The following is a 17,768-nucleotide window of genomic DNA, read 5'->3' on the forward strand; positions in this document are numbered from 1 at the left end:
TTTTTTTTTACTTTTTTGTTGTTGCCTACCTAAGATTTTGTTTGTCTAAGCTATCTATCACACATTTATTCTAGAAAAGTAAAAGCAAATATGTAAATGTGTGTATTTTGGGTCAGTAGTAATAAAATTACCGCGCTAATTTGAATCATTAAGATAGTGTCAATACTACATTAGTCTTGTTTTATTTTATAGGAAGCCTAATCAGTATTAAATTAATGGACTGAGGAAATTTATTAAATATAAATTATTCTCATTAAAATTCTGAATTTTATTTCCAAAATATATAAAAGATAAGCTGGGCCAGTCCACTGATTGATTGTCAGACCTGCGTGCATGTTATTAAGCTGGTTCGATCCATTCCATGTGGGCTTTAGGGGACCCACAAGCCAGGTGTTCTTCTTTTCACTTAAGAACGTATCAGGTGGAGGCTGGCCAGATACCTCAGCGGATTAAAGCGCCTGCTTAGGCAGATGCAGTGGTCAGAGGTTCAGTCCCGGGCCTGCTATGCCAGCCCCGCCCCCAGGGCGTGCTGAGATGGCGAATGAGACTGAGCCTGGTGGTGCGCGACTGTAATCCTAGCACTTGGGAGGCAGAAAACAAGAGAATCACTATGAGTCTGATCTAGTAGTGAGACCCTGTAAACCCTGTACTGAATACAAAAAAGAAAAAAAGTATTGGATTGGAAGTTACCAGTAAACTGATGATGATTATTGTTTTGAATACAAATCTTTTTGGTATTTTCAAATATAATGAGTTTGTAAATCATTATATTTCATGGAAATTTGCCTTCCTGGATGACGATGATACTGTTTTATTAAATCTTTTTCTCTTAAAAAAAGAGAAACTAATTTATCTTGAACCTGTTTAGTTTACTGGTATGAGTGAATTTAATTTTTCACTGTGATTATAAAATGAACATACCTAAATTATTTAAGCTAGTCATAAGTAATATATATATATATATATATATATATAGTGGATTAAATATGTTTTTTAAATTGCTCAGTCTAACCAAAAATAAAATTTTCAGTTTTCTTATTTGAACATAGAGACTGTGACTGGACTTTGGTACTGGAACCTTCAGCAGTCTCCAAATTGTTTTCCTAGGAATAAGTGACTAGCTATGTACTAACCTCCATTAAATATAGGAATGATAACCTTCATGTATTAGCTTTAAGAGAAGTTCGTGGAAGCTGCCCTGATTTGGGCATTGAATTTAAGAAAAACTGTGTCATGTATTTAACCTCAACATTCTCTCGTGGGAGTCCATCATATTTGTGCTGTGTAAGCATCAGAAAAGGAACCACTTGTCCCATGCACATGGAAACCCACAGAAAATGCCACAAAAATCTAGCCAGATGCTTTCAGCGGAGTATGTATATACCCAGTGTGGCTGCGTGAGAAGCGGTACGTAGCCAGGTAACTCTGCTCTGATTTCCATGGGCTTCTCTTCAATTTCAGACCTCGATGAATGCCAAACCAAACAGCACAACTGCCAGTTCCTCTGTGTCAACACCCTGGGGGGCTTCACATGTAAATGTCCACCTGGCTTCACCCAGCACCACACCGCGTGCATTGGTAAGGCACAGCTGTAGGGGGGAATTTTCACAGACTTTAGACAGATGCATAAAGGCTGTATTTTAAATGATAGCTAAATAGTGTCTTCATACTTCTGTTAGAAGGAACACTTTGCAGTTAATGGTCTAAAGAAGTTTCTAATAAGGTAAATTTTTTTTCATAAGAAAAATATCCAAAGGAAAAAAGGCCTGCGCAGCCCCTGCACATCCACAATGGGCTTCTTGGACTCCCCCATGAGGCCTCTCTGGATCTTGTTCTAAATGTAACCACAGTGTTCAGATAAAATATGATTAAAGGCTCATAGTGATTTAGAACATACTAATGCTTATACTGTTTTGGGTTTTTGTTTTTTGTTTTTTGTTTTTTTTTCTTACCAGGCATATGTTAAAGACTTTCGGTCTGCATTCTCTTAATGTCGTGCCTTCAAATCTCCCTAAAACACACCTTCTAGTTTCAGAGTGTAGACATGCACTCTTTCTTACCAGTGATGGCTTTCACATGCTGGTAAATTCTGGCTTCACAGAAAATATTGTTCTCACTTAAGGAAACTTAGGTTTTCGTACATCACTTCTTACTTCATGTAGTGCAGCATAAGTCCTATAATGAACACTTGGGAAGCCTCACAGCCTCCTTCTTGGTGCTTTGCTAGACAACAATGAATGTGGATCCCAGCCCTCCCTCTGTGGAGCAAAGGGAATCTGCCAGAATACCCCCGGGAGCTTCAGCTGCGAGTGCCAGAGAGGGTTCTCTCTTGATGCTACTGGGCTGAACTGCGAAGGTGAGTTCACTTGCTCAAAAATCCTTACTCTTACCATAGTGACCCCTGTGTATTTTTAAAGTTGAAAACCACTCAGTGAGAAACTTAAATCATCCTCATCCAAAATAAAGAGCATTGAACACAATTAAATCAGTCTAAGCAATTGGACTGGGGAGATGGCTTCAGTGGTCCAAGCACCTGTCTGTTAAGTGCAAGGACCCGGAACCAAGACCCTGTACCACATACATAAATTAATTAATTAATTGATTCAATATAAGCAATTGATTTTTATTCATATAATTTCCTGTATCGCCTTGGGAACAGAAGAAAACTTGAATGTAATTAAACAAAAGTACTATGATTATGCATTAACCAAAACTATTCATTGACTTGAAAAATAACTGAGTTGAAAAAGCATTCTGTACCTAACATTTACAGTGATGTGAAAATATACCAGAAAATACTAATTTGGCTTGTGTTCCATGGTTCCCAAAAATATCAGTGGTAAATGTAAAGAGAGAATCCGTTTAACGTATTAGAGAAACACGGCGCATGTATTGGAGAGACTGGGGCTATGTGTGGTTTCATGCACCAAGTCTCCTTGCTTCTCTTCAGAGGGACCTTTCTATGAGATCTGTCTGCAATAGGTGCTCCCTCTTACAGAGTCAAGGGCCAGCCAAATAGCTTACCAGATTAAAGCACCTGCTTAGGCAGACGCAGGGGCCAGGAGTTTGATCCCCTGGCTTGCCATACCAGCCCTGTCCCTGCAGTTGAGACTGCGCATAGTGGCATGTGCCTGTAATCCCAGCACTTGGAAGGCTGTCAACAGGAGAATCACTCTGAGTCCGATCTACAGAGTCAGACCCTGTACACCCTGTCCTAAATGCAGAAAAAAAGAAAAAAAGTCCAAAGATGCATTTTACTGGGAACAAAGTAAGAACCTACAATTCAACAAAATATCATAGCACTCTATACTATTTACATTGCAAGTGCTTGTGTATAAGACGAATGTATCAGATTGGTATATTTTATAAAATATGCATGTCTGAGATTATAAATCTTATGTACAAATTGTATTGTAATTTACTTTTGTTGATTTATTATATATATATATAAAGTTTTTATCTATTTCTTTATTGGATACAGGATCTCACTGTGCAATTCAGACTCATAATGATCCTCCTGTCTCGGCCTCCCCAGGTCTGGGATCAAAGGCATGCACCACCATGCCCAGATTTGGAGCCCGTGTGGTGTACCCAAGTTTTAGGGTCTGCATGGAATGTGGTACCAGGGTTCAAGCTCAGGTCCTTGCGCTTGGTAGGCAGGCACGTAGACCATGGAGCTGTCTCTCCAGCCCCTTGATTTATTTTTTAAAGGATTTTCCTAGATATACAGGACTTTGAACTCCAGAAATATGTGCCTTATTTTCGTCTAGAAAAGTTTATTTTTAAAAATTTCAGTTTTAATAGTTTGCATGTAAAATCTCCAAGACATGGGAATTGTTTTGCACTGACAGCTGCTTGCCACGTGTGAGTTCAGATCATGACCATCGACAGAAGATACCCGTTATTAATTATGCATATAAATTTGTTACACACACACCAGACATGCCAATTTTATTTTGCTCTTTCTGAGTAGATTTCAAAGCCTCAGTTGTCATTCCAAGAAAGTATGTATTATATGAACAAAGAAATTATTCCATATGTATAATAATACCACATCTTGTCTAAAAATAATATATTCAAATACTTGAAAGGGATTTGCATCTAATTAATCCTGAATGGCAATGAAAAGTTTTGTGTGCAGAGCATTGAACTTTTTAGGTATCTCTGTAATGCTTGTACCTTCCTAAAAACAGGTATTACATGTGAATCATTTTGGATCTACTGGAATATGTCATGAAAAAATACAATTTACCAAATAAGTCATACCATATGCAGTTAATCAATCCAGAATGCACAACACTTGTGGTCGCTATGGTTGATTTGCTCAAATTAAGCTATTTTTGGAGCACTGATGTCCCATGGTCTGGCGGAGAGCAGAAGAATGGGGTAGTTTCTTATCTCTGAACAGTTCCTTGCACCAGCCCTGACTAATAATATGACTGGGAAGATAATCACAGCCTCTCTGTGCACCTTGGCTTGTTTATTTGTTCCCACAAAGTTTGGGTTTGGAATGCATTGAAGAATAAGAGAAGAAAAAGGACATAATGATTTTACCTGAATTGTTTCTGTAGATGTTGATGAATGTGATGGAAACCACAGGTGCCAGCACGGCTGCCAGAACATCCTGGGTGGCTACCGGTGCGGCTGCCCGCAAGGATACATCCAGCATTACCAGTGGAATCAGTGTGTTGGTGGGTACTCGGGGCCCTCACACCTGCTCTTCTCACCACAAAGTACATGCACCAAATGGACAAATCTTCTAAGTTGAAGTTTCAACAGTCTTTGAATCCTAGAATTTAAAGAGTACTTAAGATTGACACATGGGGATTCATTCTACCAGACTTTATACCTGTGTGTGTTTGGAAATATTCATACTAAAGACATTTTCAAGTACCTAAAGGTAGCTCATTTTCAATTTCTACTAGATATAACTAAGTTTCTGAATCTAGTGTCAAAAAAATCATCCTCTTCACTTGCCAGAGTCAGCTGCTTTTTATCAGTAATTTCATAGCTTTCAGTTTTGATCTCAAAAGATTACTGGTCCGTTCCCTTTATACAAATCTTGAAGAATTAAGATTAGCTTAATGGGAACAATTCATCTGTGTTCTCCCATCCCATAGGCTTAGTGAAGGATGTGAAGTGTACAGTGCGTTAAGATAGAAAAATGACCTAGGTTCAGCAAACACTGTTGACAACTCCAGACAATAGTATTTATAAAGTAAAATCTGTGGGCACTGCCCTCTGGTCCTTGCATTCGTGATCATCAGGGCAGTTCTTTTTTTAAGGAGTGGTTGATCAAAGCAGACATTATTCTGCCTGAACAACCAGCTGACTTGCTTAGCTTGTGCCTGATTTCTTGGCTCCGTTTGAATGCACTTCACAGACCCCAGCCAGCACATTTTGACATTAGAGGCTGGCTCCATGAGCAGAAGGGGAGCTGCGGTCCTGCAGAGAATGCCAGGATGCTTCCTGTAGCTTCTCTGTAGGGATTCATATTACTCCACACATTAGTCCAATACAGTACTATAGAGATCCAATAAATACATTAATCTGATTTCATCCTTTGTGGTCATCTCAAAAGCAGTTACCCATGACAGTTTAGGGAACTGAGAAGAAAATCAAGATAAAGTTCAAAGGAGGGAAACTAGCTCTGTAGAGTTAGCTGTGCCGTGGCCTGATGCCAGGTTAAAGACAGATGCTTTGCCATACCACAGATATACACTCCTGGAAGAAAAGGCAAAAACCAATTAGTGATCCCAGAGTTAAGGGTAAAGCTTCAAAGAATCATTAAAATAATCAATTAGGCAGTCAATCAAAGTAATTTCATAAATGTAACACACTGCTTTTTCTCCTCACAGAAATAAATGAAGCAAAACTTCAGAAACCAAGGCATATTGCAGGCAGACTCTTTAAAACAGGAAATTGTGTTCTTTTAGCTATTAAAAGTAGAACAGTTTATTGTAGCATTTACAAAATATGAGGCCTAATATTTCATTCAGTAATACCATGAATTCCTTGGTTAATGCTCTAGAACTTACAACAAAGAACAATTTTCTGATAGTAAACAATATGCCTTCAATACAATTATTGTTTCTAAGGAAAATGTCAGTAGAAATGGGAACATAACATGAAATAACAGTTCAAGTCATGTTTCCTGAAGTGTCTGTCTGTAAACATCTGCTGCAACAATTGCTACTAGTGCAGTAGTACCTGCGGAGGTATTGTTTGAAATGACCTGCTTTAAAGTTAAGTCACTTTGAGATGCCTCTTTTATGAGATCTCTGGGGTGGATCTTTCTACAAGGCAGTGATCCACAGAGCAGCCCATGCTGGAGTCCAGCCAGAACCCTGTGTGCCTCCCATCCAGGAGAGAGCCTGTGGTCCAAGGAAGGGGGTCTCAAGACTGTGTGCAAAACTAAAAGCAAATGAGCAGAGAGCCCCACTTGCAAGGGTCAGTTTGTGAGCTTGCCTTTATAAAACAGCTGTCTCTAAACAACAGCTCCCTGGGCAAACACAACAGGAGTTTATTTCAGATTCTTCTCCACAGGGTTGAGAATTCCAGCTGACCTCTAATAACATCACCACCCTTTTCACCTGGAATCCACATATCACAATTGGAGTTTTAACTCATCTATGGCAGAAATAGAGGGAAATAAAAGCAGCATCAGTAAAAGCAACAGGTTAACAAAAGAACAAGAATCATGACACAAGATAAATCAAAAGGCCACAGTCATTTTATTTGTTGACTACTGGTATGGTCTTAGTTACTCTTCTCTTATTGCTGGGACAAAATACCCAACACCCAGAATTAAGGAAGGAAAGGCTGATTTAGCTCACAGTTAGTGGAGATTTCAGTCCATACTCAGCTGGCTCTGAGGCAGGGTGGCTGAAAGCAGCAGTTCCTGGTGGCAGTGAAAAGGAAAGCATAAAGGGAGGGGTGGAGGTGGCAGCAGCTGGGAGCTATCCTCTCTCCCCTCCTCACATTGTAATGCACATTACTTGCCCCAGGGCAGGTGCAGTACTCACACCCACAACAATCAATCACAAACTCCAGAAGCTACCCCATGACCGCATGAGGCTTTGGGGTACACCTAGACACAGACTATAACAGGTATGAATATCTCCAATCATTCATGTGATTAATGGGAAAATATAGTCTACCCATGTCTCCTAGTAAATGAACAGAACTGTCAGCCAGTGTGCTAGATACTTGTCATAAAGAAAATTCCATGCCTATAACATTATTAATGCTACCGCCAATTCAAAAAGTTAAGTTCTCAAAAGTATTAATAAAAAAAAAGCTATCACTCAAACTAACAGTTTAAACAGTTCTTATTCCCCAGTAACCAGAGAGAAGTTTTAACATGGTAGTAGATTCATTGTACAGTGCTGGGAATACAGCCCAGTGGCACAGACCCCTGCCCAGCAAGCATAACGTCCTGAGTTCAATTTCCAGTACCAGAAAAATTCTAAAATGTATTCATTGTGCAGATGTAGGTAACATTCTTAACTATTTAAAACTATTGCAATAATTCAAAATTAACATTTGAATTCATATTTACATGTGAAGAAAATTATATCTTACTATATGAAGCTTTTGATGTTTGGCACTTAGAACATCCAGTTTCCTCTGTAACCTTTCCAAGATAACTCATGCGGCTGGGCATGGTGGCGCACACCTGTAATCTGAGGCTGAAGCAGGAGGGCACTGCAAGTTCTAGGCCAACCTGAACTAGACAGCAGGGCCGTGTCTCAAAAAAAAAAAAAAAAACCTTCATGTATAACTTAGCAATGTTCGAATCAATCAACAGCATAGCTCCAGCAAGACCATGTGCATTTATATGTCTATGAAATTCTATCATGTTACACATTTACCGCATATAACTACAAAGGGAATCCATAATGCCTCCAAAAATATTAATCTATCTTGAAAACATTCTCATAAGTGGTGGTTTAAATGAAATTTATTCAATTAATTGATTTCATCTGGCAGTTTTCCTACCTAATGCAAAATCTGAATATTTTCATGATGGGATCCTGTCAATAAATTATAATCTCATTGGGTTTCCTCTGCGGAGAGAAACATTGCATACAAATGACAGATCTCATTATAAAGGCGGATGAACCTTTGTAGCAGAATTCCAAGTCATTTTATGTAGAAATTAAAATTAATATAAATTTCAGTTATATTTATAGTTATGTAGCCAAGTTATTGAGAACTTACGTGCTTTCCCATGTAATAAAAGCTAAGAATTTTCACCTATTAGGTAATCAAGCATATTTTATATTCAGTGACTTAAGAGTTCCATATTTAGTGGTCTTATTTAATCTGAAACTGTACTCATGATATAAAAATGGACCTAATAACACACACCCTTCCAATAACCTCTGTCTTGTGCTTAGCAAAGTTTCATTTCTTGCCTGAGCAGCGCCCCCAAGAGCCCCGGCTGTGGCTTCCATGCTCTCGCGAGCTACTGCAGACGGGCTCTTCCTGGCTATCCACCATGCTCCCTGCACATACCTACTTGCAAATGGGCCTGCTTCCCCTGGGGGCTGAAATAGATACTTGTCATATGTTAGGTAAACACTCTGTGCTCCATATGTACTCAAAGAATTGAAAGAATTCCGTGGACCAGATGTGATTTGTGCCCAGGGTGAAATTTGGATTACAATCAAGCCCAAAGGAGTCAAACCACATGCTATATATCAAGCAGACAGGGGCAAAATTGTAATCTCCAAGGCTGACAGTGCAGTCAGGCTTTGGATTTTTGAGAACAGCAACTGAAAGTGTAAGTTTTCCTGCTCGGAGGCTTTTTATAGCTCAATGTTAATTGTTACCCAAGTAAAAGCTGATAACTGAGAGCAAACCACTCTCGGCAGGCAGAGTTGCACCAGTAGGTGCTCAAGCAGGTATTGCTGTCCTGGGTTGTTAGCTTCATAAATCTAAATAGTGTTTGTTTCCACTATTTTCATGTGAGGCTTTATTTTTCTATATACTTCCCTTCCATGTGCATATATAAAGGAGGTTTAGGGAATTACAGAGGAGATAGGTACATACACAGACAGGATTTTGAAAAGCTGAGATACAGTTTACAAACCATGAGGGCATGGCTAAATGCTTTTTAGTATATACTCTGCAGGATGTGCAGGCATGACCCTACCAGCATCACCACTGCCCCACGAGAGGAGCTCCGGGGCTAAATCAGCTGTTCTCATTTCTTCCTTCCCCACCCCCTCCAACTGTGCATCTCCTCTCCATGGATTTGCCTAAGATAACGGTCTTTTAAGATACAGGCTTTTGAAATGAATTTCTGTTAAAAAAATAATAAAATTATACATTAGGCAACTTGCATATGTCTATTTACCAATACTCACAAATGTAGCACAAACAGTACGGAATGATAAAGCAAGGTGTTTTCTTAAAGGCATTCATTTGTGGAGTTTTTTATTTTGTATAATTTGTAAATGAGACATTACAATGAAAAAACTTTAATAAGGTTCTAAAGCTGTGTCCATCAGAAAATCATAGATGCTTTGAGAGTCCATCTTTTCCTCAGGTTATCACCCCTTTCCTGTGTAACAGCTTCTTGCCTTGTTTTAATAGATGAGAACGAGTGTTCCAACCCAGGTGCCTGTGGGTCTGCCTCCTGCTACAACACTCTGGGGAGCTATAAGTGTGCGTGCCCCTCAGGGTTCTCCTTCGACCAGTTCTCCAGTGCCTGCCACGATGTGAATGAGTGCTCCTCCTCCAAGAACCCATGCAATTACGGCTGCTCCAACACTGAAGGGGGGTACCTCTGCGGATGTCCACCTGGCTACTACAGAGTGGGACAGGGGTAAGGGGACCCACCGCCCTCTCCCATCAGCAGAGAGTGGATGCCACCTCCCGCTGCTGCAGAGGGCCCGAGAGGTGGAAGTGTTGACCAGAGCTCTTAGGGCACTGAAATAAGCATGTAGGAGGCACCCAGACTAGATCTGTGGTGTCAGACCTGCACCTTTGTGATGAGACAGTCTTGAACCTTAGTAGAAGTTCTGAGTAACACTTTACTCTCATAGTGGCCTGAATTGTTTCAGTCAGACCCAAGGCTGGAAGTAAGTGGATGTTTAAAAGTGAGGCCTTTTGGCTGCAGCTCACAATAAGACAGCCTCAGATACCTGGGTTGAGAGGTGGAGCTGCAAGCAGCCCCTTGCCCAGATTCTTGTACATACTCTGCCTGTGCTCCTCCACTGAGTGCAGACAGTTTGCATTTTGCACAGCAGTGTTCGCGGTGGCTGGTGTCCACAAGGCTGGCTGCCCTCCGGCTAAGTGCACTTCCTCAAATCTTGGCTGAGGCTGACCACTGACCCTGCGTCTGCCCATCAGTACAGTAGAGGTCGGGAACACAGAAGCTGGCGTTTAGGAGTCAGTCAGGGTCCTCTTCCTTATGCACAGCAGCAGGCAAGTTGCACGCTAAGGAACAAGGACCGATCTGTTCAGCTATAGCATAGAATAGAACTTAAAAAAAAAAAAAAAATAGAAGGCTTGACCTAGATGCAGGTCATTCAGTCAGCTCTGAAGTCGGAATTACTCTTTCTAGCATGGAAATTCTTTTCCAGCAGCAAACACAGGCTTCAGGTTTGAGGGACTTAGAATTCTCTGAAAGTTCCCACCTGCCTTTACCTGAGGAGTAAATCAGCTGGGAGTGCTGAGTCTAAGTAGGACTGAACATTGAGGAAGCCCAGAGTTCACCCTGAGAAGAATGTTGCTGTTTCAACACAAAGAAATATAATTATGATTGAGTGTTGAAGAAAAGACCTATGCAGACAATTAAGCTATTATGGTTGTGAGCGCAAGGTCCTGAGTTCAATCCCCGGTGCCACAAAAAAAAAAAAAAGTTATTATGGTTGTGAGTGTAGTTTGTTTTGCTGGTTCCACATGTCTGAAATGTCTTTGTTGTACCCCTGGGGAATTGTTGTGCAAGCTAACAATAATATCCACAATGCTCTGCTTCTTCTAAATAGCCACTGCGTCTCAGGACTGGGATTCAACAAAGGGCAGTACCTAGCGCTGGACACAGAGGTGGATGAGGAGAATGCTTTGTCCCCAGAAACATGCTATGAGTGCAAAATCAATGGCTACTCCAAAAAAGACAGCAGGCAGAAGAGGAGCGTTCCCAGCCCAGCGCGCACCGCTGTGAGTAGATTTGCTCCATCCCACCACAAAACTGAGCTACACAGAATCCTGCAATGGGACAGTTTGTGTAGTTTCAACTTCAAAGTCAACATCTCTGGCAATCTCATGGATAAATTAACTAATGTACTGGTATGCTGAGCAGAAGTAAATTAAAACTAGTTAAAGGGATAACCGAAAGCCAAAAGGACTTGAAGATGCGTTATCAGATCATTTTCTTTGGTTTATGTATGTTAAAAGGTAAAAAGTATCCATTTAGGAAACAAGTATTTTCAAGCAATTCAAAAATGAAATTATAGGGCCAGAGAGATAGCTCAGCAACATAAGCACCTGCCTGGAAAGCGCAAGGTCCTGAGTTCAATCCCTAGTACTCCTCCCCCGCAAAAAAAAATTAGAATTTTTTCCAGTTCTGTTTTATACATATGTAACCCTGTAGGCCAACTGTAATTTTTAGTAGGTCAGCTAACCAGCTCTCATATACTGTTACTTATAGGCTGTCCCTAACATTAAAAAAAAAAAAAGTTATCTTCAAATAACTGAGCCTCCTGTCGCTGCTGTGTCCTGCCCCTGAGCAGCATTTCAGCAGGCTAGCCGAGGGGTGGGCTCTGGGATGCCTGGGGTTAAGTGTATCCTTGACCCTTCTCAGTGATGTTCTGTTACCTCTCTCAACCTCAATTGTTTTACCTATACATTGAGAATAAAAAGATTTCACCTTTGAAGTTTGGTAGAAAGGTTGATTCAGAACATAGGGGTTTCTGACACAGTGCCTCAGATGTGTGTTACATGTGTTGAGTCTGTGTCAGTGATAAACATTCCTGTGTCTAGAGATGTTGAGAATTTCCCTGAAGACCAAAGATAGCATGAATCTTCTTTTTTTCTCTCTCTAATGTTTTTTGATACAGGATCTTGGTAGGCAGTTCATACTGGTCTTGAGCTCACTTTGTAACCCAGGCTGGTCTCAAACTCATAATGATCCCTTTGCCTCAGTCTGCTGAATGCTGATGTTACAGGCGTGCGCCATCATGCCCAGTCCAACAGCATGAATCTTCACATACCCCTCTGCAGTCAGTGTTATCAAGACATTATCCCACCACAAAACCTACACCAGTGAGATAGCTCAGTGGGCTAGGCGCCTGCTTAGGCAAGGGCAGGAACCAAGGTTCAGTCCCTGGCACCACATGCTGTGGTTCAGTCCCCGGCACCACATGCCATGCCAGACTGGGCGTGGTGGAGCACACCTATAATGCCAGCCCTGGGGAAGCAGAAGAAAGGGGCACCATTGTGAGAGACTGTGTAGTGAGACCCTGTGCCAAACACATTTTTTAAAAAAAAGGTTAAAACCTAGTCAACAACTAACTGTGTGGAATGGCAACATTTTTCAGTGTTTTTGGCTCAGAAATTTATATTCTTTAGCCAAATAGTCTGTGATTCTATTTAAAATGTACCAATGTTACATTTAACTTAAGTAGGCTAAATTATCAAACAGATGTTTGAGTATGACAATTAAATTATTCATCAAGTGACCAAAATGACAAATCCAGATACTCTGCTTATATAACCTTCTGATCTTGGCCTTAGACTATTATTCTGCCAAAACACCTATGGGTGCTACAGAGCCACAATAGCCACGTCCTCTTTGAAAAGGTCCCCCTTCAAAATACTTGGTTTTTTGTCTGTATTAAACATTATTCTTGCACTTCCCATCCTGTCCAAGTCAGAGTGAATCATGTGGATTCTGCCCCACTGGCCTTTACTAAAGCTAACTCAGGCTGCAGCCCTGGGGTTCTGCAGCCCTCAGTCTGCCTCAGCCCCAGTGGCTCATGCTAAGCTCCTTGTCCAAGGGCTTCTCAACCAGAGCTGAGCCTTGAGCACCGCACGATGGCAGCGCTTCTCATTTTGACTCCAGGAAAAGCAAAATTGCATTCATTTCCTAAATTGTCTTTTAAAATTATTAATAAGCATGCTGTTCCATAAACTCATGAAAAAAATTTGAAATGTGAATGTCTTTTGGAGTCTTAGTCTTGTAACTTTAATGAGCTTGTCAAAGCTGAGGGCTAAGTCATAAAGATTTACAGGCCCTCTTCTGCAGAAAAGACTTCTCCTGGGCTGTCAGAAGTGCACAATAGCCTCTTTCATAGCCTCTGCTGGGGCAGAGTGGGAAAGTGGGGAGCCACTACCTATCATTGTGGTCTCAGCCCAGCAGCCACCCCTGTCAAGTCATCCACTTGTGCTGTTGAAATTCATTCCAAATGGCTTCTTGCTTTTTGCCTAGGTTGAACAGATCAGCCTGGAGAGTGTCGACATGGACAGCCCGGTCAACATGAAGTTCAACCTCTCTGGCCTTGGCTCGAAGGAGCACCTCCTGGAGCTGATGCCTGCCATCGAGCCCCTTAACAACCACATTCGCTACGTCATCTCCCAAGGGAATGCCGATGGCGTCTTCCGCATCCACCAGCGGAACGGGCTCAGCTACCTGCACGCAGCGCAGAAGAAGCCTGTGCCCGGCACGTACACACTGGAAATCACTAGCGTTCCTCTGTTCAGGAAGAAGGAGCTTAGGAAACTGGAAGAGAGCAAGGAGGATGACTACCTCGTCGGAGAACTCGGGGAGGCTCTCAGAATGCGGCTGCAGATCCAGCTCTACTGATCTTGCACAGACCTGGTTCTAGGCGCCAATCCCGGCACAGCCAGCCTGCAGGAGAATCTGAAAAGCCAGTGACTGACTTTAAAGAGAGAAAGCCAGTGACATTTGTCTCAGACTTCAGAGCGTTATCCCTCTCACGGAGAGGGGGATCATGCAGACTCTGCTGTGGCCACAGATTTGAGTACAAAAACAGCTGTGGTTACTGTATTTTTTTTTATAACTTCATTTTAAAATGTATTAAAAAAAGAAACCTAAATGTTCAAGAGATCAGCATATGGCACTAAATGCACAAAAAATAATGTGAGCTTTTTTTTTCCTGTTAGCAGTCTGTAACACTTTGGGTATTTTGCTATAGTTGCTAATTAAAAAAAATATAGATGTTTATTTATTTTTAATGCAGTAATATATGGAGAAATGAACAAACTATGTAAACAAAAAGGGAAACTCGCTTGTTTTTATTTAGATTTATAAATTTGAGCTATTTCTTTTAGAGGTGCTTTTTTTAAAAAACATTCAGTAGATTCAAGAGATGTTTCCTTTGGTTTTCTGCCAGTCCTCTAACTGGTACATACCTGATTATTTTAAAGAAAGCCTCAGAGAGCTGAATGGGCAGTGTAATCAGTAATTTAAAAGACATGGGTGCTGTTAGATCCTGTGTAAAGGAGATCAAAGCTAGAGCAGCTCATCGTGAGACTCTCTCACGTCACCAGCTACACCAGGCAACAGAAGATGAAGCACAACCACTGTAGCAAAATACCTTGACTGCTTATGAGACCGTTAGCATTGCAGGCCAGACTGTACTGTATTTTTCCTTCTCAGAACCTCAAGGAACCACATGTGCTACCCAGAACACCTCATTCCTACCCAGGGTGCACAGCGCACTTGTGGTCCCATAGGCAGCTGAAGAAACGCTGTTCCTTTGAACAGGAACACCTGGCGTTCCATAGCATTTGGTGCTGTCTTAGATTAATGGTGCATTTATTACATTCAAGCTGTTTCAGGATCGCCATATGTGCAAACAAATCATGCAGTGCAGCCAAGGAATATGTGTTTTTTTTAAACCATTTTTTTTAGAATTTTCATTAATACTGTAGTTATACACCATATGCCTCATTTTATCATAGCTTATTGTGTATGAAAGATGTTTGTACAATGAATTGATGTTTAGTTTGCTTTAGTCATTTAAAAAGATATTGTACCAGGAGGTGCTAATAAAAGTTATGTTTCTGTGCTCTTTACCCAAGTGCCTTTCCCTCAACCAGTGACCAAACCTCACCCGTGAAATGGCCAAAGAATGTCCAGTCTCCCATTTGCTCCTCTAACACCTCTGTTGACCAAAGATTAGTAACCAGTTATATCCAGTGTTTTGGGTTCTTGACTCTTTTTCTTTCTTAATAACTAAAAGAAAAACTGTACATTTGTAATCAAGTGTGAGGAAAAACTTAAGGTTTTTGGTTTTGTTTTTGTAGGTCTATGTATGAAATATGACACTTTTCTTGCAATAAAGCTTATTTTGGGGTAGTTTTCTGGCTCAAGAGTTTTCTGGGATGACAACCCTTGTAGCATATATGGGCGAGCAAGTGCCTTTGTTTGTAGGGACCTTTGTTAAAGGGGCAGACAGCCAAGCATATTATGGGGAAAGTAATGTTGTTAAATTGTAGCAGTAAGTGGGACTGTTCAACCAATAACTACAATTAAAGTTACAGTCAAGTAAGACATAACACAATGAAGTTGTGCACTTCTGCACAGAGTTTAAGCTTCCTTGGACCTACCTTCTTATTGAGCACTGCATTTCCTTACTTCTTCCACAGGTAGACTTTGAGTGCAATCCTGTTAAAGTGCCCTGAAGCATCCTTTTAGAGTCTTCTTTCTTTAAGGTAGAATATTCCTGATACTGAATTTTTAAGCAAAAGTAATACCAGCCATCCCCCTGGCGAGATGGCCTCTACCAAAATTCATCGAAACTTACCTCTTGCAATGCTATAGGCTTTGCTCAGTAGAGACGTGGTAGAGATTAACATGCACTCTTTTGCTACATTGCTGAAAATGAATACAAAAATGTTTCCAGGTCTTACAAGTTAATTCAATATATGGCTTAAGAATTTGTGTGCTTAATGTGTTCATCCAGAGAATAAGAAAACAAGGAAATATTGTGAATGATCTTAATGCTGTTCTTTGCCAATCAGAAATTAGCAAGATTGAATAAGAAAAGTATTTGCCTCCGGGTATCCTTTAAAACTTAGCAGGCATATTCAGTTTCATCTGGCATCTATTATTGGTACAGCATGAGTACTGTAATATGAAATTACCTAGAACCAAGTTTGATTCCAACTTTGAATAATGAACAACAACGCCCTTTAAAATTTAGCCTTAAATCTTTCATGATGAAGTTTGAGGGTCAGTGTCACTAGGTACTTTACACAGAAGATAAAACGCTATCATACTCTTAGATTGTGCTAGAAAGAAATGACCACTAGAAGTATTTTGCACATTCCTGCACACTCATGTTTATCATGGCACCAGCTGTCAAGGCAGGAAGTCACCACAGGTGCTCAGTAGGTCAATAGATGAATTGGTAAATGTAGTATATATGCACAATGGAGTATTACATGGTTAGAAAGAAGAATGAAATCAGGTCACTTGTGCTTAATGATCATCATGTTAAAACACATTGCACTAGACTCAGACTAGTATCATATCTATGCTCATATGTAGACCAGAAGTAAATACATGAAAGTAGCAGAAGGAGTATTAGAGAAGAGGAAGAGGATGGCTGTGGCAGAAGAGGATAATAGGCACAGTAGATCAAAGCCTGGGATATGTATTATTAAAATGTAAAAAAAAAAATTATATTGTTCAACTCACTTGTGCTATTTGTAATTTTTTAAAATTCTCAAACCAATGATCTGTGGTGGTCTCTGGCACTTCAGGCTCCCCTGGGAAAAGTGGGGGGACGAACCCAATTCAGTTCAAGGTCTCCAGCCACTGTGGAAGTGCTGGCATGTCCATTTGTTCTGTTTGTCTACAGATGTTCATTCTCTGGGGGTTGTTTGGGGATCCCTAAAGGAGTTCTGTAAGTTCAAAGATTGCCTGTGCGCATTTTAAGGTTGACATTAAAATATTTTGAGTTTAAATATTCACAGTCTAAATTATGTCTAATGCATTGTTAATAGTGACATTTAGAAATAAACATTGTATCACTTGGGAAATAGTCAATGGAGAGAGCAGAAAGACTAGGAGAGTGAGAGGATTTTCCAGGAGGGTTTGAGGGGAGCTGAATTGCAGCTCTCATTGTGAGCACGGACACCCATGACTTCTGTCTCTGATAACTGCCTGCTAATGACACTTTCTATGCTGTGTTGTCATTCCTATTACTTTCACATTTGTCTCAGAAATTACCTTGGCTAAGTTATAGAAAACTTTCAAAAGAGTAGAGTGCGATGTAAGCCCAGACGTCTAAATCAAGTTCAAGTGACTACATGTAGTAGGAATCATGGTCTTACATCAAGATTTTGAGCCTTTAAAAGTTTCGTCCTGTTTCATATCTTCTCATTCTGCTGTGAAAAATTGATCATGTTTGCATATGAACACTAAAAATAATTCAGGGTGATGTTTAACAGCTATACTAAATTCAAACATTTTCCCCTTTTCAATATCTGGGACTGGCAAATGGGATCACTCCTAATGTTTCCTTTCTAAATAAAGTTTCATTTTGTACTACTTGCTGCTTGTTTCACAGAATACATGCTTGTAATTGAGGGTGAGGAGCATGACCGAATGTAGTGCAGCCTCTGTTTTGAACGCTTCAAAAACTACATATGTGTATATTAAGCTGAAGCAGGTAGAACTGTCAATACCTGATTATGGTTGGCCTATAAAATGGTAGCTTCATGTAGTTCAAGAATTTAGCAGTTTAGGGGGCCAGAGAGATGGCTCAAGTAGAATAAGTGCTTCC

General features: G+C 40.5%; 1 protein-coding gene across 1 annotated transcript in view; it reads left to right on the top strand.

Moving 5' to 3' along the window:
- Window positions 1–15,334, top strand: part of Fbn2 (fibrillin 2) — a 240,570-nt gene extending 225,236 nt beyond the window's left edge. Inside the window, exons 60-65 of the mRNA XM_004631315.1 lie at window positions 1,462–1,578; window positions 2,228–2,356; window positions 4,572–4,691; window positions 9,604–9,835; window positions 11,001–11,172; window positions 13,442–15,334. Of these exons, the coding sequence (XP_004631372.1) occupies window positions 1,462–1,578; window positions 2,228–2,356; window positions 4,572–4,691; window positions 9,604–9,835; window positions 11,001–11,172; window positions 13,442–13,816 (1,145 nt within the window). The 3' untranslated portion in view covers window positions 13,817–15,334. The remainder of the gene's footprint in view (window positions 1–1,461; window positions 1,579–2,227; window positions 2,357–4,571; window positions 4,692–9,603; window positions 9,836–11,000; window positions 11,173–13,441) is intronic.
- The last annotated feature ends 2,434 nt before the right edge of the window (window positions 15,335–17,768 follow it).

The sequence above is a fragment of the Octodon degus genome, unplaced genomic scaffold (genome assembly GCF_000260255.1).
Source record: "Octodon degus isolate 3935 unplaced genomic scaffold, OctDeg1.0 scaffold00040, whole genome shotgun sequence".
Classification (NCBI taxonomy): domain Eukaryota; kingdom Metazoa; phylum Chordata; class Mammalia; order Rodentia; family Octodontidae; genus Octodon; species Octodon degus.